The sequence below is a fragment of the Trichosurus vulpecula genome, chromosome 3, assembly GCF_011100635.1.
Source record: "Trichosurus vulpecula isolate mTriVul1 chromosome 3, mTriVul1.pri, whole genome shotgun sequence".
Lineage (NCBI taxonomy): Eukaryota > Metazoa > Chordata > Mammalia > Diprotodontia > Phalangeridae > Trichosurus > Trichosurus vulpecula.
Genome location: NC_050575.1, coordinates 405,187,229 through 405,208,700, shown reverse-complemented (window position 1 = coordinate 405,208,700; position 21,472 = coordinate 405,187,229). Strand labels below are relative to the sequence as shown.

General features: G+C 46.3%; 1 protein-coding gene across 1 annotated transcript in view; it reads right to left on the bottom strand.

Annotated features, from left to right (window-relative positions):
* RMND5A (required for meiotic nuclear division 5 homolog A) overlaps positions 1-19,498 on the bottom strand; it is a 75,906-nt gene extending 56,408 nt beyond the window's left edge. Inside the window, exon 1 of the mRNA XM_036750459.1 lies at positions 18,869-19,498. Coding sequence (XP_036606354.1) covers positions 18,869-19,010 — 142 coding nt within the window. The 5' untranslated portion in view covers positions 19,011-19,498. The remainder of the gene's footprint in view (positions 1-18,868) is intronic.
* Positions 19,499-21,472: the final 1,974 nt, after the last annotated feature.

The window sequence follows — 21,472 nt, the reverse complement described above, 5'->3', positions numbered from 1 at the left end:
ATTCACTGTTAGGAGCTATGGCTAGTCCATCCATTCTGGAAAGCAGTTTGGAACCGTTCCCCCCACTCCGCCCACCAAAAGCAACTTGAAAAAAATGTCCAAGCCCTTTGACCAAGGAATCCCAACCCACAGGAATAGGACCCAAGGAGGTCAAAGACAGAAAGATCCCACATATACAAAAATATTCATAGCCACATTTTCCCTTAAAATAAAGAACAAAAAAGTATTGTATGTGAAACAATGAACTTGTTATGTAGATTGTTTTTAAAAAGTGAATATTAAATGTAATATGGGGGTAACCAAATTGCCGTTTGTGTCCCCTTCTGAACTCTGAAATTTTCTTCTGAGTGTTTCTGTTTTCTTGATATTTTTTTCTTTCGGCATTTCTCTCACGTCCCATTAAATCCTCCCAACTCTCCCTCCCCCTCTCACTTTTAAGGAGCATAACTAGACACAGGCAGCTCAGAAAACACGTGCCTCATTCTGTACCTCTAGCCCACCACCAGTTCTCCATATGACCCTTTTGTGGTGGCCAAGAACTGGGAACAAAGTCGGTCACCATCAATTTGGGAACAGAGAAAGAGACTGTGGAACATAAAGAGAATGTAATACCACTGTGCTGAAAGAAATAACAAACGAGGGATTCAGAGAAACATGGGAAAAGTGATATGAAGGGATAGAGGGAAGTAAGCAAAACCAGGCCAACAACATACGCCCTAACACAGTGGAAGGAAAGAAGAGAACAAAACCAAGGTGGCGAGTGGACGAGCCAAGCTTGGCTCAAGAGAAGGAAAGAGAAAATGCTCCTCCAACCCTTGTTTCCCTGGAGTGAGAAATGCTCCACAGCTATCTCTATCAACCACAGGCAAGCGGGTCTTTGGTTCTGCACAACTATCCAGGGCTGTGCACTTTTTGCTTCATCATTCCTGGTACGAGGGAAGGTTCTTTGGGTAAAGAAGGGAGGAAGGAAAGGATGTATTTGGGGATATGCTTAATGTAAAAAATAGCATCAATTCATATTAACTGGATGCTAAACTGTTTTGGTCAAACCAAGTCCTCCAGCTTCAGAGAAGGGAGACGCCAACAAGCTCAGAGTTCACCAAGGCTTCGAGGAAGTCAGACACTCTACTCAGACAATTCCTCTTTCATGATTTAACCTCCCAGGGTATCAGTTTCCTACCTGGCCTGATAATCTCAAAGGCCCCTTTCAAGAATCCCCTTATCTAAAGGCCCAAACTGGCTCTCCTTTGGCTTTCCCTACCAAATCCAACTCTTCATCCTCACCATGACCTTCAGTCCCCCTTGAAAATCATGGTCTCTCCCAGACCATGTCCCCTGCACTGGCCTCTCCTCTTCTCCCCATCTTGACCCCTTGGTGAACCAGTTCAACTCTCCTCAGTGCTCCTCTCCTGAATCCCCACCCCCTTTATCATATCATCAGTAACACCCAGCCAACCCTCAGCCTTGGTGTGGTGTGACACCCATCATTCTTTGTCTTTGCCCCCACGCTTGTGCCACTGAATAAAGGTGGAGAAAAGTCCATCACCTCTTCTGACTGGGTCCACATCAGGTCCACTCAACTGAGTGCTCACTGCTGCTGGGCAATCCTGCCCCACCTCCTTTATCAACTCACTCTCGCACGTTCCACTGCAACTCTTCAAACCTTCTCTTCCCACCTCAAACCTCCCATGGCTCCTCCCATCCTCACTCTCCCAGCTGAGAACCTTGCCTCCTATTCTGTAGAAAAACTTGGGGCCATTCATTTACCGTAAGCTCCCTCATCTCCTATCATTCAGGCGCCTTCAGCCACTCCCTCCTCCTTCACACCTTGTCTCACATGAAAAGATGGCCTTACTCCTTCCCAAGACTAACCCCTCTACCTGCTCAAGTGACCCCATTCCATCCATCCCCGCTGTTATCCTCACTCTTTCACTTATTTTCAATCTCTCCTCTATTGGCTCATTTCCTATTGCCTACAAACATGGTCTCCTCTATCCTGAAAAAGCCCTCATTTGATCCTTCCATCCCGGATAACTATCTTCCTATATCTCTTCTGCCCTTTGGAGTTAAACTCCTTGAAAAAGTGTCTCTCTATAATAGGTGTCTCCACTTCATCTCCTCCTCCCTGTGTTTCTTCCCAACCTCCTTTGCTAGATCATCCACATCCCATAACTATGGGTACCCCCCAAAGCTCTATCTGTCCCAGGCCCTCTTCTCTCCTCACCTTCTGGATGACCATTCCCAAGAATTTAACAAGCATCTCTATGCAAATGATTCCCAGAGCTACAAATCTCTCTCTCTGGATAAGGTTGGTATCCTCCCCAAATCCCCCCTTGAGTCTGACAGCAAATACTGTCTAAAGGGTCCCAGCTACCAAGTGACAACTCAGAGAAAGCGTCAACAACAAGTCCTAATCTCCCAAATCTAAACTGCTACTTTCACAAGCTCAGTAACTGAGATTCTGAGGAATCCATAAGGAAACTCATTTCTCACCATATGACACAGAAGTACTGGCAATATACTGATTAGTTTTTCCTTCTCCAGCCCAAAGCCAATCTTTCAACAAGTTCAAGTGCCTCACCCACCTCTGCTTTAAAGTAATTGGTACAGTCTTTTTAAAAAACTCATTGTTTGGGTTTGATGGTACAGACTGAGTGTAAATAGCAATTGTTTCTGTTCCCCTCCCAGACTGAATCTTTGGTGAAGACCTCTTTTACCTCAGTTCCTACCTGGCCTTTTACTACTGGATGGGCCTTGCCTCAAACCAACTGAGACTGGAAAAGACCTTAGTTTAAAAAGGCCAAGGTCTCCCACTGCATCCCAGGGTATCACCAGTCATCCTGGCCTATGTCACCGGAGAGAGTGAGGCTGATGACTCTGCATAGCTCTGCTTCACTTAAATCCAATTCGCTTGCAAGTGAAGACATATCCCTGATGTCATTGGTCCTCTTCGAGAATGACAGACGAATGACAATAGTCTTAAAAACATAGTTTTATTAAGTTCACATCTTAAAAACTATTTCATATTCAGTTTTCAAAGATAAGCCAAATGATGCTATTCCCCCTCTAAAAATAAAGTTCTGTCATCAGGACAAGTTTATTTTGACTAATACAAGGACAACAGTTAGCAAAATCGTCATTCTAGGGCAGTCAAGACTGAGCTGCTAAAGATATCAGCTTCTTCCTAACTTGGATCCCAGACTTAGTGAAAATACCACCACAGACGGTCTGCTAAGTTACCCTGAGTATCCACACTAAACCAAGCATTTATTAATGGTCTCCTATATGCCAGACCCAGCATCAGGGGATAGAGATATGGAGACAAAAGCAAAAATGGCCTCTGCTCTAGCAGTCTAGGGGAGAGGGAGAGATGGAGAGAGAGGGAGGGAGGGAGGGGGAGAGAGAGGGAGAGAGGGAAGGGGCGGGGGGGGGGGGGGGGGGGGGGGGGGGGGGGGGAGATACAAAATCGATACAAGGTGATTTCAGGGAGATAATCAGGTAAGGGCAGGTGAGCAAAGTCTTGAATAGGAAGAGGGTGGAGAACAGGGAGGGGGAGTGAGCTAGAAAGGTTAAGTAAAAGAGGTTATTAAAAAAAAAAAAAAACAAACCAAGTAGCTTGGTGGGTGATCTTGGCCCTTGCCCAAGGCCTTTGAACCATTAAACAATAAGCACTCCAACACTATTTATTGACCACTCAACTATATTTAGGACATAATCCTAAATTCTGGGAAGGATACAAAGATGAAAACACTTCACAAACACAATCCCAAAAGTATGAGAAAGGTGATGAATCCAGAAGCACAAAAAGACTTCTCTGAACTGATGCAAAGTAAAGTAAACAGAGGCAAGGAAGCAATGCATTCCAATGCCAAGGCCACAGAAAGCCTGATCAAAAGTGAATGCTATGAAACTGTAATGAGCCAGCTAAGCCCTAAAGAAGACACAGGAGAAACTAACACTTTTTTTGGGCAGATGTGGCATCCTGGCACAAAGCTCTTTCTATAATATTCGATTTTGTCAAGATGTCGGTTAGTTTTGCTTAAGGTTGTCCCCCCATTTGTTCCTTCTTTGTTATAAGAGATGACTCTGGGAAGGGAAGGAACAAACGATACATGAGGAAATATAGACAATATAAAAACAAAATCTATCAATAAAACAATTTTTTTCAAGTCCAGGAAAGGCACAAGATTCTATGAGATTTCACAGATCAGAGATCCTACCTGGCTGGAGACAAGGAGGTTGCATTTAGACTAGGAACCAAATAGTGGGCAATATTTCAACTGAGAAAAATGGATGTTAAAGGAACTAGACATGCAGAGGATTGGATTCTACACCCTAAAAAGAGAACATTAGCTAGGTGTTGGGTATTGAGTGTTTCACTGGATATAGCTTAACAGGTTCCTCAACACTATTGTAGAGTGTCTCATTAGCCTGGCATTCAAGGCCTCTAATTTGAATTAGTAGGAATGAAGAGAGAATAGAATTGAGAGAGATCATAGATGGAGAATTTACAGGTCTTCCCAATTTATTGAATGCAATGAAGCCAAGAAAGAAAGGAATAAAATGTTACTTTCAACCCAACTATATCTGGTCTCATTTTTCTGCAATGCCCTGCAAAGGTCAAGTACAGTTAAATTATTTCAGAAAGCTGCTGTTATAGGAATCCTGCTCAATACCCCAACTCTAAATCAACGAGTATTTTTTAAGCACCTACTATGAGACAGATGGGCAGCTAGGTGGCACCATAGTGCACAGAGCACTTGGCCTGGAGTCAGGACAACTCATCTCCCTGAGTCCAAATTCCAGCCTCAGACACTTTGTAGCTGGGTGACCCTCTCAAAGGCAAGTCATTTAACCTTGTTTGTCTCAGTTTCCTCATCTGTCAAATGAGCTGGAGAATGAAATGGCAAACCTGTCCAGTATCTCTGCCAAAAAACTCCAAATGGAGTCACAGAGAATCAGACATGACTGAAAACAACTGAACAACAGTAACAATGTGCCCGGTACTACCCTACGCCAGCACCAGGCCCTGTCCTTGAGGAACCGCCATTCCATCTTGGGAGACAAGCACACCATCAAAATATACACAACTCTATGGCCCATCCTGACTCCTTCTCAATTCAAGGCCTGAGGGCATGCACAGCGCAAAGTGCACATGCGTTGTGTCCAAAACCAAGGCTGCACAGGGATGGGCAAGCGCTACCAGAAACACGTTGGATTCGTTACAAGTTTGATTTTTAATTAATTTTTGGTCGCTGTACATTCAGAAACCTTTCACTGCTGCCAAGTTTTTAGCAACCCCATATGTGGTTGGGGCCCACAGTTTAAGCAGCATGGTACTATACGACTACTCACCATTAGCAAAAGGAGAGTTAACAGACGGGAGACAATGAGCGGTGTAGGCTGCACCCTTGTGAAATACAGTTGAACCAAAGATTCAACAGACAAGAGCCATTATGATAACCGTCTGGCCCATCGCCTACCATCTTTAAGCAGTGAGAAGGACAGATGTGACATCCGATGATGAGGATGAGGTGAGCTGGCGTTTGTTAGTTTGTAAAGCACTCACATACACTGTCTCACTGATCCCCACAACCTGGGAGAAAGGTATTATTATTACCTTTGTTTTACAAATGAAGAAACTGAAGCAAAGGGAGGTTAAGTGACTTGCCCAGGGTCATACAGTTAAGTCAAATTTGAACTCAGATCTTCCTGACTCCAAAACCAGAACTAATCACTTTACCATCTAGCTGCCTAGGTTTTTCTTCAAGAGAAAAACTTCAACTCACTAGACCATAAGCCCAGAGCTTTTAATTTAAAAAACTACCTCCTTCCTTACCCAGTGGAGGAAGAGGCCATTTTGAGGGTAAGCCACCTGTGGACTTTTTAGACATCCTGCCTCACACACATGTGGGTGTATATGCCCATTTTAACATGACATCTAAATTAGGATAGTGCTCAAAATGTGGAATAGAAAACTTCTATACACAAAATAATGCATACTCACCCTGGTTCTGTTCCAGGCTAACCAGCCCAACTCATCACCTCCTTCCTTACCTTGTTTGGCACCTTGCCACGGATGTCCCCACAAGAGAGTGACTGCACAGGTGAGAACTCCATAGCTCTTCAACAACCAGCTCCCTTATTTACCAAAGGGCCTTCCTTCAGGAATGGAGGAAGACTAGTCAGATCACAGGCAGCTAGGAGCCCTGCCCCAAGAGGACTGTGGGAGCTTTAAGACCAATGATGGGAATCAAAGACTACAAAAAAAAAAGTGTCAGGTGTCAGCACAGGTTTTCCAACCCAGACTAGGATAATGCTATGCCCAAGTCAGAGTTATATTACGCAAGCCTAAGCAGGAAATACTACAATATTAACAAGGATAATATCCTCAAAACTGCCTGGGGTCACTTTTTCAAGAAGTTTGGACTCTCCTCAAAGGTCCTCCAAAGAAAACCAAAAATCAAGTCAGTAATACTACAAAATCTCTGCTCTCCCACAACTGTTTTGCCCAAAAATCATGTTTATACTTTGTCTCTATTACTATGGAGACAGATCAATGAAATTCACAGGCCACAAAATTTTGCATTCCCATATTTGAACCCAACTTCCTCTTCTACCAAAATCTGAACTCACTTCATGTAGCAAAAACAAATCATCTCAGTTTCCATTTCTCACCTTCAAAGGGCAGTGAAGAAAATGCCTGATCAGCCTTAAAGCTGATACACCTATAAACAAGCCCTTGGCCCCATTCCCGGTAGAGGTAGTAAAAAAGTAAAATGCCCCAATATCTGTCAGCACAGAAGGAGACTCCCGGCCTGGATGCCTCCAACCAACTACACGGCAAGTTGTTCTGTATTTGTTAAGCGAATGAGATCACAGCACCTCCCACATTGCTGGATCCAAGTTAGAAGATGGTTGCCATACTTCCATGGTACTTGGTATCGTGAGGCTGCAGGGCAGGAAAGGCAACAAGCATTTGTATGTTGTCTACTGAGCTTTATGATCTCACTGATCCTCACAACAACCCTGGGAGGAAGGCACGTGCTGTCATTATCTGAAGCAAGCAGAAGCTAAGTTTGTTGCCCAGGACCACAGAGCCGGTACCCATGCTAACTGGTCACACAAATGACACTGACCCTTCAAAAGGAGGTCCAAGCACCCAAGTCTGTATTACACACTCAAATCCTATCATCTCAAAGATCCTTCTCCTACCAGTCCTGGGACCTAAAGGGTGAGGCCCTCCTGAGGGCCTCCAGGCCTCCCCAGGCCCTATTCTGGATATTGTCTGTAAAAGGAAACCTTTCAAAATACACTTTAAACTTCCACATGAGGCTTTAACCAGGTCCACATCTCAAGAGCATGAAGCTACAGCTCACTGCAGCATCTCTGAAAAAGACTCCAACTCTCCAGGTCACCTGCTGGCACCTTTCATTGTTTAAAAATGCTTCTAAAAATGTCATCATCCTTCAGCTAATAAGGATTAGTCTTCCTACTTAACCACATCAAAGAGTCAAAAGCTGGGCTCCTCCTACACAAGCCAGGCTCACCACCCAAACTCTAATAATTCAGTGGGCTTTGCCTCCTGTTTTACAGCTGTGTTCAGTCACCCCACTCAATCCCATTCTCTCTCTCTTCTAAGAACTGAAGGAACAAGGAGAGGAAAAAAAAGGAAAATAGCCTGGAACACAAAAGGTTTGTACTTTCTTCAATTAATGGTTACAGGAAAAATTGCTTTGACAAAATACAATTGCTAAAAAATCCTAAAAAGCATATGTATGGCAGGACTTGAATATGATCAAAAGCATAAATTTCAAAACCAAGCACTAACATTATTTGCCAAGGAGAACCACTAAAAGCTTTCCCAGTAAACATGAGGTCAAACAACAATGGCCCCACACCCCTTACTATTATCTGACATAGAAATGTCATAGCAATAAGACAAGAGAACAAAATTAAGGGTCTGAACCTCAAAGAAAAAAGACATTTTCAGATGACATGAAATCCTTAGGGAAAAAAACTGCAGAGAATCAGTTAAGAAAACTATTAAGATTATTAATACCTTAAGATACAATATAAATCAATAGAACTCATCAACATTTCTATAAATACAAAGAGAAATTGTAGGCAAAATAACTACAAAATGCATTAAAATTATCTCGTAACCAAAGCAAGGCATCTGCAAGATTTATGTAAATAAACCTACAAAACACTCTTTGTACAAGAAATAAATGAGGACTTTAAAAATTGAAGTGATATTCATTGCTCATGGTGGGGCCTTGCTACTATAATAGAAAGAACAATGCTACCTCAATTAATTTACAGATTTGGTACTATAGCATGATTACATTATCAAGACAAAATGAAATTCACTTGGAGAACAAAAGGTCTAGAATTTCAAGAATAATAAGAAAAAGTATGAATAGTATCACCAGGACTCAAATTACAACATAAAGCAGTAATCGTAAAACCCTTTAGGTATTGGGAAACAGATTGCCAGACAGTTTTTTGTCATCTTTTGTTCTTGAAGACCACCAAAATGACATCTTATGTTGTTGTCATTTTGTTGGGGTCAAGGTACAGTGTGTCTGACTGTGGCTGAGCAGACCAACATGACCTCAGAAGACTCTCCAAAAGGTAAAGTGGGAATGTGTCTAAATTTGTACATCTCACATTCATTTTGAGCTATAGTAAATTCTGCTCACAGAGCACAGCACCACCTTTGATGCAGGTACGCCATGCAGGGTGGTCCTGGGCCAGTGTCTCCCATGTCTCACAATTGTTCCTAAGGTTCTTCAGAAAAACCTTGAGAATGTCCTCATATTGCTTCTTCTCACAGCCATGTGAATGCTTGCCTTCTGTGAGTGTGAGTTCTCCAGAAAATAGTCTTTTAGGCAAATACATGTCCGGCAATCGAACAACATGGCCAGCCCATCAGAGGTGCGCTCTCTGAAGAAGAGTTCAAATGCTTCGAGGTTCAGCTCAAGAAAGGACCTCAGCGTCTAGCACCTTATCTTGCCAGGTGATCTTCAGAATCTTCCTAAGACAACTCAAATGGAAGTATTCGGTTTCCTGGCATGGTGTTGGTACACAGTCCAGTTTTCCCAGGCATACAACAATGTCAGCACCACAGCTCTGCAGACCTATCAGTTTGACAGTGTAATACCTCTCTTCTCCCACACTTTTCCTTCAGAGCCTCCCAAACACTGAGCTAGCTCTGGCAATGCATGCATCGGCCTCCTCTTTATGTGGACATCCCTGAAAGGCACATTGCTAAGGTAAGTGAATTTATCCATAGTATTCAAAATTTCTCCATTTGTTGTAACCGATGGTTCCACGTATGGATGGCATGGTGCTGACTGGTGGAGAAACTGTTTTCTTGGTGTTGATTGTTAAGCCAAAATTAGCACAAGCAGCAGAAAAATCAATCCATACTCTTGTATCTCAGCCTCAGAGCCTTCGATGAGTGCATAATCATCTGCAAACAGAAAGTCACACACCAACTCTCCTTCCACTTTAGTCTTGGCTTGTAGCCTTTTCTAGTTAAACAATTTACCATCAATGTGGTAGCTGAACTTGGTACCATTTTGTCATTTGTCAGTGTCAAGACATCTGACATCATCACAGAAAAACATCATGCAAGCAAACGAACAAGCACACAGCCCTGCTTCATTCCCCTGGTGACTGAGAAAGCTCAATAGCACCGTCCATTATCCAGAACCCAGGCAAGCATGTCATCATGCAACTGATGTATGATTCCAATGAACTTCTCCAAGAAACCAAATTCTAACCTAATTTTCCACAAGCCCTCATGACTGACAGCATCAAAGGCCTCAGTTAGATCAATGACCATTGTGTATAGACCTCTGTTCTGCCCCTGGCATTTCTCCTGGAATTGTTGGGCAGCAAACACCATATAACTGTTCCCCAACCCTTTCTGAAGCCACACTAGCTCTCGCATAAATGACCATCTTCCAGGTGCCAGATGAGCCTGTTGAGCAGGACTCTGGCCAGAATCTTGCCAACAATGACTAAGAGACACAGATAGATGGATGAATAAAGAACAGAAGAGTAGAATGAACTAGATGAGGGAAAAATAGATATGGACCAAAACAACAACCCAGTGTTTGATGAGCCCAAGAACACGCATTTCTTAGGGAAGGACTCCTCTTGAGACAAGAAATGGAATACTATAAACTTCTGGAAAAACCATGCTTAGGGCATCATCTTACACTGTGTACAATACACTCAAAATGGATGTTACCTCCACACATAAATGTCACACAAAGAGAAAAGGACAATCAGGCCTTTTTCACAACTGCATCTAATGACCAATGACAAATGAAAGACAAGATATTGGAAGATAGCCAATTCTGACTAAATTAAGGGGAAAAAACTCCAAGAATAAAATCAATGAAGGTAAAATTAGAGAAATTGTAGAAGGGGAAATATTTGCATCATTTATCACCAAAGTCACCTATCCAAAACATTGGGAATTGGAACTTATATACAAAACAGTAGAGCTCTTCACATTAAGGAGTCAAAGTATGTTAAATTTTCAAGAGAATTGCAAATTATAAACAACCATATGAAAACATGCCACAAATCACTATTAAGAAAAAATGAAAATGAAAACAACTCTAGTTTTGCCTCAAACCATGCAAAGATGTCAAAAGATAAGACTAATCAATGCTAGTGGAACTGTGCCAGAGAAGTTGGGTCGACCCCTGGTGAAGCTGTGAAATGGCCCAGCCCCTCTGGAGATTCCACAGGAATTTTGCAGGTAAAGTGACTGAATCATCAGTATCCCTTCATCAATACGATCACTATGGGCTTACTCATCCCAAGGAAGGCAAAGACAGAAGGCCAAGTCCAATATACACCAAAGTGAACCACAGTGGCGGTAATGAACTTGAAATTGAGTAAATTCCCCCTCCTCTGGGTAAAACAGCTAAAAATAAAGTAAGAGAGGACAAACACAAGTTCAGAAAAACAGGATAAAATATATACAAACTGAAGCTGAACAAAATAAGCAGAGATGAGCACAATATGCACAATGCCAACAACGTAAAAGAAAACATCAGTAAAGTCCAACTACCCCCAAAAAACAGAAAAACCAACAAAGAGACCAGATAATAAAATACACTCCACCCTCAAGCACTGAGGCAAAGACCACTTACTAAACAAGGAAGGTGGGGATTTGGCCAGATTACATGTTTTTGTTTAATTGTTCTTTTTGGTCACAAGGGAGAATTCAAGGGGGGGGGGGGGGGAATGAAGACGGAAGGCATCAATAAAACCTTTAATAATAAGGAAAAATTACAAAACTAATTTTAAAAATATAAGTTTAAGTTGTTAGTATCTATTATTACTACAATTTGAATCAAGGATGTCCTGGGAAATGTTTAGCTGACTCTCCAGAAAAAAAACTGCAGAAACAACACACCTTTAAGTTTAATTTGCATGATTAACATTTCTCTATCATTTGTTACAGTCTACACTATCAACACACAATAAATGCAATCCTGATGTCCAAGCTGGCACACCCTCCACCCTCTGCACCGTGCCTCTCAAACCACCTTACCTCTAGGATTAGAAAGCTCTGTGCCAAACCAGGGGCCACCAGTCTAGGTCCATGCAACTATGCAGCCTTCCACCTATCTCTGCTGATTCATGAGCAGGACCACAGCCGGATTTTCCCATTATGTCCTCCTCCTATCTTTCCCTCCCCAAAAAAGGAAGGGGAGGGGCATGAGGAGGCTTGTCTCAAACTCCTCCTACTCCATTTTACCCCTCTCTTGCACTGTCCTCCCAATGTACACTCCTGTACCAGACCTACACTCTCTTCTCCAAATCAGCTTGGATCCTTTCCCTCTCTTCACTGGCTCCTTCCTCTCCTCCAAATACACATGTCTGCCCAACCCTGAGGAACCTCCAACCTTCCCCCTCAAACCAAGTCCTCCGTCTCTCCTACCTTTCACTTCCTAAGTGCTCCTTGCCATTCCTTCCAATCTGCCTTCAGTCCTTGACACTGCAGACACTGCTCTTTCAATAGGCCAGTTATTTCCTCATCACCAAATCAAAAAGTCTTGGATCCTACTGAACACTCTCCTTCTGACATACTGTTCTGGATCTCCTCTTTTAATTTCTGAGTTAACTTTCTCCTCAACAGCATCCCTCTGCCTTCTCTTTACTGAGGGCACAGCACAGGTCTGTCCTCAGCCCCTCAAGTTTTTCTCTCAATGTGTGTGTGTGTGTGTGTGTGTTTCTGTCTGTCTCCATGGATCCCCTTCTCAGAATCATGTTTCTAAATGCATAAAATACATCGGCTCAATTACGCTAAAATAGGTGACAAAATATTTTTTAAAAAACCAAGTTCACAGGCATTCCCCTGAATTCTAACCAGGAATCCCTGGGGCTCAATGAACCTCAGGTCAAGAATCTCTGCTTCCCACCTTCTCTGTCACAGCCCTCACTCTCACCTCCCAAATCTATATCTCTAGCCCTCCTCCAAATGGAGCAAAGCATCTGGAAGGCCTCTCTGGTATTGTTTCCTCATCTATAAAAGGAAGGGGCTGGCGTACCTCTGAGCTCTACACCTGTGACTCTAAAGATGCACCTGACGATCTCTGACGGTCTCCTGGACATTAACACCTGCACTTACCTCAAACTCAACTTAGCTCATCGTGCTTTTCCCCCAAACTGAAGCAGCCCTTCCTGATTCCCCCACCTCCTGCTGTTTTTTGGTCAATGGCATGATGGAAAAGCATTTCTGCGAGTTTATCTCCTAGGCTTTCTTTCCCCACTCGCATCCACTCACTAAGCCCGCTTCCATCTGCCACTCTGCCAGCCCCACTGCTTAGCCTCCTCCAATACTGCCCCACCACCCTCCAGGAAGGCTGACTGACTCACTGGCTTCCTGGATCATTCCAGCCAATGCCCAGGCACCCTCCCTGAGCTCCCAGTAATCATTTATGCTAACAACTGTGCACTTAATTCTATCATGTACTGCCCTCATTCTGGGGGCCCTCTGCCTCCACCTCCCCAGTTACACAGTACAGGTAGTATCATTTATGCATCTCTGTATTCACCATGGCATCCAGTAAGGTGTTCAAGAGGAAAGAAAGCAAAGGGCTCATTATTAGTCGTATGAATGAATAGCAGAGAATATGTATATTCTGGGAAATGTCTGAAACATTGTCCAGACATTTAAAAGGTTCCTCTCAAGGAAAAAGCCATCTTGATTTTCTCCCTATTTAATAAACAAATGCTTTAAGGCTTGCAAAGCACTTTAGAAATATCTCATCTGATCCTCACAGCAACCCTGAGAGGTGTAGCAACAACTCTGCTAGTAGCTACTGTGGCTGTGTAGGACCAATAACACCAGCACACAGGAGGGCTGCTAACACAAGTTCTTTGATCTGCTTTACTAAGGAAAGTAACTAAGGGGTTAACAAGCTCACTTTAATCACACATACAAGTATAACTCACTTAGTTCTGGAGGAAAAGTCAGTACCCTGAACTTCAGAGCAAATATAAATAAATTACAAACATACATTATAAACAGACCAAATGAAAAACCAACATCTGGGTTAGCAAAGGCAGGGGGGCAGTTACAACAGCTTGCCCAGAGTCACATACCACTTTTACAGTGAGTGAGAGCCCCAACAGTCAAACACCAAGCTAGGATCTTATATACCCTATCAAGGCCCTTGGGGCATTTGATTACCTCAGTGCTGAGAAGCAGTCAAGCAAAAAACAGTGAAAAATCCCTTTTAGGGTGTGGGAAAGTTAATCCCTAGTTCCACCACATAAAGTCAATGACTCCTGATTGTCTTAACATGGAGAAACATTCCAAGACAACATCCCATTCAAAGGCCAGAATTATTAAAGGCACTTAAGAGAAGAACAGCAAAAAGTCTCACCTTAATTACTGATACAAGAGGTAGGCATCATTCTTCCCATTTTACAGATAAGGAAACCAAAGCAGACAGAGGTTAAGTGACCTGTCCAGGATCATACAGCTAGTAAGTGTCTGTGGTCACATTTGAACTCAGGTCTTCCTGACTCCAAGTTCCACACTCTGTGCCACTTAGCTACCTTTTCCTTAAACTCCTTTTTTAAAAAATCCTACTCTAACATCTCATAATGGGCCCAAGGTTACTTAGAAAGGTTTTTAAGTATTGTCCCAACAGAAGCTTGTCACCAATGGGCCAGCCACTGGGGATGAGCTCGGCTGTGGGAACACATGAAGCAAAGACACAACTAAATGCGCCTTCCTCTTCTTCAGTGACAGGGCAAAGAGTGGAAAGAGAGGCAGAGGGCACTAAGCATCCCAGTTTGGGCACCATCCATAAAGATAACCTTAGCTAGCCCACTTCCAGATAGAAGGGAAAAGGCCTCCAGAGGGCAGTTTAAGGCAGAGATAGACAGATCAATCTGGCTGCTGCAGACATTTACTTGCTTTGCTTGACTATACAGGTTTATAACAGGGGTCCTATTTTCTTTGCTTTCTCAAGCGGGGGAGGGCAGTGAGTGGGAAGGAGAAAAGTCAGAGCTGAAAATAAAATGCAGTTGAATTTTTTTTTTTAAAACCATGAAGTGAGCTCCTGGGGCTCTCAATACAAGTACTACCTGAGGCAGTGGAGTCAGCAAATCTGGACATTGTCAATATAAATGAAACCAGAAGGTCACAGTCTGGTCAGATAAGTGAGGAAAAACTTCCAAGATGGCCTGTGGGCCGCCACTGGTATCCTTAAGATACCCAGAAAGCTCCAGGAGGGCCCCCAACACATGGCACAGCACAGCCCTCTTAGGCAAACTCACTGCAGCAGAGAGGGCCAAGATAGCCAAGAGTCATGCCTTAAATTAGATTCTGCTAGGTCTTGATCAGTGCAATAAGGAAATTATCAGATGTATTCAATTTTGTACTAATCGAAGTCCTAATTATATAAAATACAGTAACTGGTTCCAGCCCAATGGAAAAATACCATATGAATTTGAATAATACAGCCGCTGGGGGGATTCATTAGTCACACTAATTGGAACCTGGCTGTGCTAATTAGGGAAATAACCTGTAATACTACAAAAACCTAAGGGAGAAATGATTATACGATTGGGGAAATAAAAATCAATGATTAATTTAAATCATCTTAAATCCAGAAGTTATAAATAAAACAGAGAACTCTCAACTTAGGACAGCATAAAGTCCCACCTAAAAAAAAGCCATCTACATAGTTATAGTAAAGCTAAAGAAGGCACTTGCACATCTGGATGTTCTCTGTGGGAAGACCCTGGAGGTAAAAAACTTGAGTGTGTTCCCACAGAACATTAGTGACGGAAGAGACCTCAGAAATCATCTTGAGTCCCAACATCCTGCCTTGCAGAGTCCAAGACTCACAGTGGCAAACTTGACCAACCGAGGCCCAGAGCAGGGTTGGAACCATGGTCACCTAAGGTCAGATCTCGTGCTCCTTGCACCTTATCACCTGTCACTGGGACCTGGGGCAGGGCTAAGTCACCAACCTCTTTTCCCTCTTTGGAACCTGTGTGTGTGTGTGTATTTGTGTGGTGCTGTGTGGTGGCAAGTATGCCACAGGACGGGTAATAATATGGTTAACTTCTGGCTGTATAAACATCAAGTACTGTTCTAAGAGACAATAATCTGATGAGTCAGAGCAAGATCCCTATAGAAACCTTCCTGGAAATGCCACGGTGCAGGACAGTATAATATTATTCGCAGGATTTAGCTCCACAATTTGCTTCCACCTCAGGATATTTTATTTGAGTCCAGCAACATCAATTTAAGCTGAAATGGCTTTGGGTTCACAAAACACAACCCAGACTTCCTCACACCCCACCTGACTCTTATTACAGGGTTAGCCAAGCAGGGTGATGCTGCAACTTTGGAATAATTCCATGGTGGCCTCACAAAAGGAATTTCAAAACACTTAACTACTACCCAGTTTGTCCAAGGCGTCTAACAGCTGTGATGATGAAGCCAGGTGTAGGGGCAGACAGGGCACAAGGTTGCTATTACAGCTTCTTTTCCACAGGTCAAAAGCAGGTGGCCTTACAGCCACACAGAGCCAGAAGTTAACCATATTGTTACCCGTCCTGTGGCATACTTGCCACCACACAGCACCACACAAATACACACACACACACACAGATTCCAAAGAGGGAAAAGAGAGATCCTTGCCCCAGAAGGAAAATTCAACACTACTACAAAATTGTACACAGGCTGTAGCAAGGAAACAAGTCAAGTTTACAAATAACTAGGGCAGCTAGGTGGCTCAGTGGATGGAGTGCTGGGCCTAGAGTCAGGAAGACTCTTCTTCCCAAGTTCAAATCCAGCCTCAAACACTCACTAGCTATATGACCCTGGGCACTTCACCCTGTTTGCTTCAGTTTCCCCATCTGCAACATGAGCTGGAGAAGGAAATGACGAACCACTCCAGTGTCTTTGCCAAGAAAACCCCCAATGGGGTCTTGAAGAGTCAGACACGACTGAAATAACTAAAAACATAACTATCAAAAAAGTCAGAATGTGTTTAGCACTCCTGGAAAGCAGTATTGGAGACTAGGAGGGCTGGCAAGGCCAGGAGACATAAGATTAGATGCTACCAGTTAGTGAGGAACCCTCACACCCCACCCAAGTCTGCTGTCAGAGCTCCTGAATTAGACTAGCTCAAAAGCCTCGAAAAGAAGTACAAAATTTAGAAACCTGCCCTGTCCCCACCAAGGAAAGTAGGGAGTAAGATCAGGAGAGTTTGGCCTTGATCCAAACAAGCTTGAGCTGACCCAACTCAGAAAGCCCTCACTAATTTGGAGCCTTCATTTACATGTGGCTCCATCGCCAAGATCCACAAGGAACAAACCGCCCTGACCAAGCCCCACTTTCAAAGAAGTTAACATTAACAAAGCAGGTGCACTCTGGCTTCTTTTAACCATCTCTATCTACCAGCATAACTGATGGCAACACATTCTTTGGAAAGAGTACTCTGGGGGGAAAAACTGCTTTCTGGGAGGCAAAGTGATTGGGCAGAAAATACCCCGCACTACCCCCTAACACCTGCAGCGAATGGGCAAAGGGCACATTTCCTCACGTGCTCTGTTGGCAGGCCAAGAGCCCAAGTTAATTCAGCCCGTTCCTGGAAGAAAGATCATCATGCCTTTGCCGTTCACAATGAGAGCCTTCCACAGGAGCCCCAAAAGCTACAGTTAAGCTAGCAAACAAGAATAAAAATCCCAAATGTTTTGCTTTTTCTAAAGAAAAACCAACTGCAAACACCATCCATTATTCAAGACAACCTGCACCAACCCACTTGAGACCACTCCTCCAAAGACAATCGGTTCAATCTCCCATTCACCCAGTCCTGGTCTCTTCCTTAAAACAGGAGGGGATGGGCCCTTATTATTCACACAATTAATTTCCAGGTGGCACCTCTCCACACAAACCATCCCTCTTTCCCTCCTGTTTACTCGCTTTACTAAACTTCAGAGCTCAGTCACTGACTTTAAAGAATACATGCCATTATCCAAGGGGTTCCAAGAAGCCAGCCCTTTCCAAGCCATTTTCAGCCTCTGAAGCCCTTTAATGGACTAAAAACTTCAACCACCCGTCCCCTCAACGCCAGACATGACTGCAGGTTAATAACACTCGTATGGAGAGGGGGAGAGTCAAGTGGGAGGAGAGGGACCCAGGAGGCCAAAAGGTTCCAGCCTAGGGATACTGAAGCCCGGGTCCCCCTGGAAGGATTGGGGCCACAGGCTGTAGATGCCAGGTGGAAAGGCCAGGAAAGGCCAGCAGAGGCCAGGCTGTGATCCCTTCCCTTGGAGCTCCGAGTAGTCTTTTGGGGATCAGTGGCAGGGGTAGGAGCTGCTCATAGCAGGGCTGCAGAGACCCAGGCGGTGCTGGTCTGTGGGACCTAATGGGAATGAAGGAAGAGGCCAGGTAGCGCAATGCATCCAGAGGGAAGAAGAAGGGGACACTCCCTACAAGCGGATTAAAGACCCAGCGGCAAGTGACACTAACCTCCGGCTAGAAAAGGAGGGGAAAGGAGGAGAGTGCGATTAGAAAATCCCAATAACGGAGGAGCTCTGGGGGACGGATTCCACGTGGAGCCCTCTGAGAGGGGGGAAAAAAGGGAGAGAAGAGGAGGAAGAAGCCACTGGATGGGTTACCAGGTCCCGGTCCGCGCGCTGCCAAAAGGCCCATCAGGGACCCGAGGCATTGAGCGCTGAGCTCTCTCTAGAACGGGAAAAGAGGGCAGAGGATTCACCTAGAACGGGTCAGAACCTCCCAGTAACTGGATGCAAAGAGACCCAAACCAAGCCGAGCCAGCACGGCGGAGCGCTGGCGGGCAGAGCTCCGGCTCAGGCCGGCGACCAGGGGAGGAGGAGGGAAAAAGGAGGACTATCGTATAACCAAAGGGCTCGGGAGCTGCCCAGCTCAGCACCGACACTCCTCCCCAGAAACAGGGAGGACGAGAACCGGAGCTCCGGCTCCGTCCGGCCTCTGACCCATCTTTAGGAGGGAAGAGAGACCCCGACCGGAGGTGACTCCGAGGTGACAAAGTTGGAGCAGGAAGAGAAGGCGGAGGTCCCGGCGGGCCAAATCCTTCACTTTACAGATGGGGAAACTGAGGCCTAGGGGGACGCAATCAGGAGGAGCCCGGGCCTGCTCCCCAAGGCCGAGGGGTGTCTGGGCAGGGGGAGCCCGCGGGCTCCGGGCAGGGCCCCTGGGAAGGACCGCCAGAGCCCCATGGAGAGTTAGAGAGGCGGCCCAGGGGCCGCAGTTCCTCCTCCCCAACCCCTCCCCGGGGTCCCCGTCCCGCCCCCGCCGGGCGCCCCGCGGCGCTCGTACCCTGGCTCTGCAGGATCTCGTGCTTGAGGCCGCCCGTGTAGTCGATGAGCTCCTCCAGGCCACGCTCGCACAGCTGCCCGTAGCCCGAGAACTTGTGCAGCACCTTCTCCAGCTCCCGCTCCACCGTCACGCACTGATCCATGCCGGGCCGTCCCGAGGCCGCGTCCTCTTCCAGTCCCCTCCCAGTCCCCTCCGGCCCGGGGGCCCGCTCCGGGGCCTCAGCGTCTTCCTCGCGGCGGCCGCGGCGGCGGCTGAAGCGGCGGCTGGGGAGGCTCAGCGGCGGCGGCGGCGCTGACGGGGCCCCGGGCTGCCCGCGTCCCCCGGTTCCATGACGCCCCGGCTCGCCCCTCGCCCCCGGCCCGCTGCTGCTGCTGCTACTACTACTGCTGCTGCTGCTGCTGCTGTGGCCGCCGCCGATTGTTTTTGTTTTCACAGGAACCGACAGATGACCTGGTTCTCTCTCCCGGGCCGCACCAAGAGCCTCCGGCCCGAGGGGGAGGGCGGGGAGGGAGCGCCGGGACACGGGCCGTACCAAGCGGGACGGCTGGAAAAAAGAGAGGGGGTCCAGAGATCCGAGCGAGTGCCGCGGCCCGGGTCTCTAGCAGCGCCGAGCGCGGGGCCGGCCGCGCGCGCAGCCGCGGTTAAAGCGTGGGCCGTACCACCGGAGGCCACCGAGGGGGGAGCGGGAAGAAACCACCGGACACCCCCGCGCCGCCCGGCCAAGGGATGTGTGTGAAGGGAAAGGGGGGGAAGCTCCGAAGCTGACTGAATCCAGAGGGAAACTGCCTCTAACCCCTCCCCCAGGGACGTCCCGAAAGCGAGCCTATGGCTGGACGGCTAGAGAGAAGGCTCTACGTCATGAGGGAATATTCTCCAATCCTGAACCTCAACATCAAACCTCCCCCAATCCGAGTCGAGCAGGCCAAACCAACCGACTCGCTGTCGGAGGGGGGAACCACTCTCGAGAAGGCAATAGAAAATCCGACCCTTGCCTAAGGAAGCCTGCGCACCACTTCCCCGCTCCTTTCCTATCCCCGACCTCCCCGGGGCCAGGGGGAAAATGGCCGAGCTGACCAGGCCCGTTGGTGGCAGAGGCTCTGCCAGCCGATAGACCCTGTCAGCCGTCCTGGGATGGGAAGGGACAATTCGAGATCGGCTCCCCCACGGGAGCAAGCCAATGGCTTTTATTAGTCATTGTGATTAATTAGTGACCTTAGAACCCAGTTGGCTGGGCGGGCGGGGGGAGGGAGTTCAAGGAGGCAGGAAGGGCGCAGGCGCTGGCGCAGGCGAGGGGCGGGGCCGAGCGGGCGCGTGGCTCCCGCACGTGCGGCTGAGGGAGGGCGGGGCTACTGTGGTTTCCATGTGTATGTGTGTTTGTATTTATCCGGGAGGGGGACGGGGACGGAGACGGGGAGGGGGAGGGGGAGATGTCTTAGACCTGGCTTCAGCTGCTGCTGCTGGAGCCAAAAGAAGGGGATCCTGCCTTCCAGCGGTACTGAGTGGACCCACCCAACCCTCATGCCCCTGCGTTCCCAGGGCGTGCCACCTCTTTCTTCTGAACCTTTGCATAAGCTGTGTCCTTTGCTTGGCCGGTTCAGTGCTCTTGCTTTTAAACTTCGCTTTCTCCAAATTAACTTTTTCAGCCAGTTTCCAAATGTGTATATATGTGCGTGTGTGTGTATATATGTATGTGTATGTATGTATGTGTATATATATGTATATATATGTACACACACGCACACATTTTAAATGTATCCCTTCCCATTCTCCTAGTAACTAGAGCGCTGGACCTGGAGTCAGGAAGACCTGAGTTCAAATCCATCCTCACTAGGTGTGTGACCCTGGGCTAGTCACTTAACCTCTGCCTCAGTTTCCTCATCTGTAAAATGGAAATAATGCCCCCCTGCGTTGTTTAGGGATTAAATGAGATCTTTTCTATAAATCGCTATGATGATTAGCTACGCAGGCTCTCTTACATTCTGGAGCCCTTTTCGCCTCCTTTGGGGTCCTGCTCCAACAATCAGCCCCTCTCCTGCATCTTTTGCACCCTCCTTCCTGGTCAGATGTCTTGAAGGCTGAGCAAGTGCAGCCTTAGTCTGACCCCACTTCACTCAAATCCTGTCTTCATCCTCTCCTTTGTTTCCCAGTCAACACTCTCACACAATAGATCTGTACCTGCTTCCTCACTAGACATCCAGGGCTTAGGTCAGGAAGTCTCTCCCACCTGAAACCCAAGGGCTCCAGGGCACTTTCTGCCAAGTCCAGTGTCACTCAGTCCCCTAGGTCCTCAGTCTCCTGGACGTTGTGTGCGGCACTTGGCATCAGTGACCAGGAGCTCCCAGGACCTCCTCCCCCTTCGTTCCAGGAGGCTGCTTGGTACCTTACTACCCCAATGCTTTTTTTCTTCCCTTTTCTGCATGTTTTGTTGGCTCCTTTTCTGGCCTGCCACTTCTTACCTGGGTGTTTGCCAAAGTTCAGACCTTCCATCTCTGCTCTTTTGTTGGACAACTCATCCATTTTCATAGCTTTTTGCCATCATCTATGTAGAAAATTCCCAAATTGGGGCAGCTAGGTGGCACCGTGAGTAGAACACCAGCCCTGGAG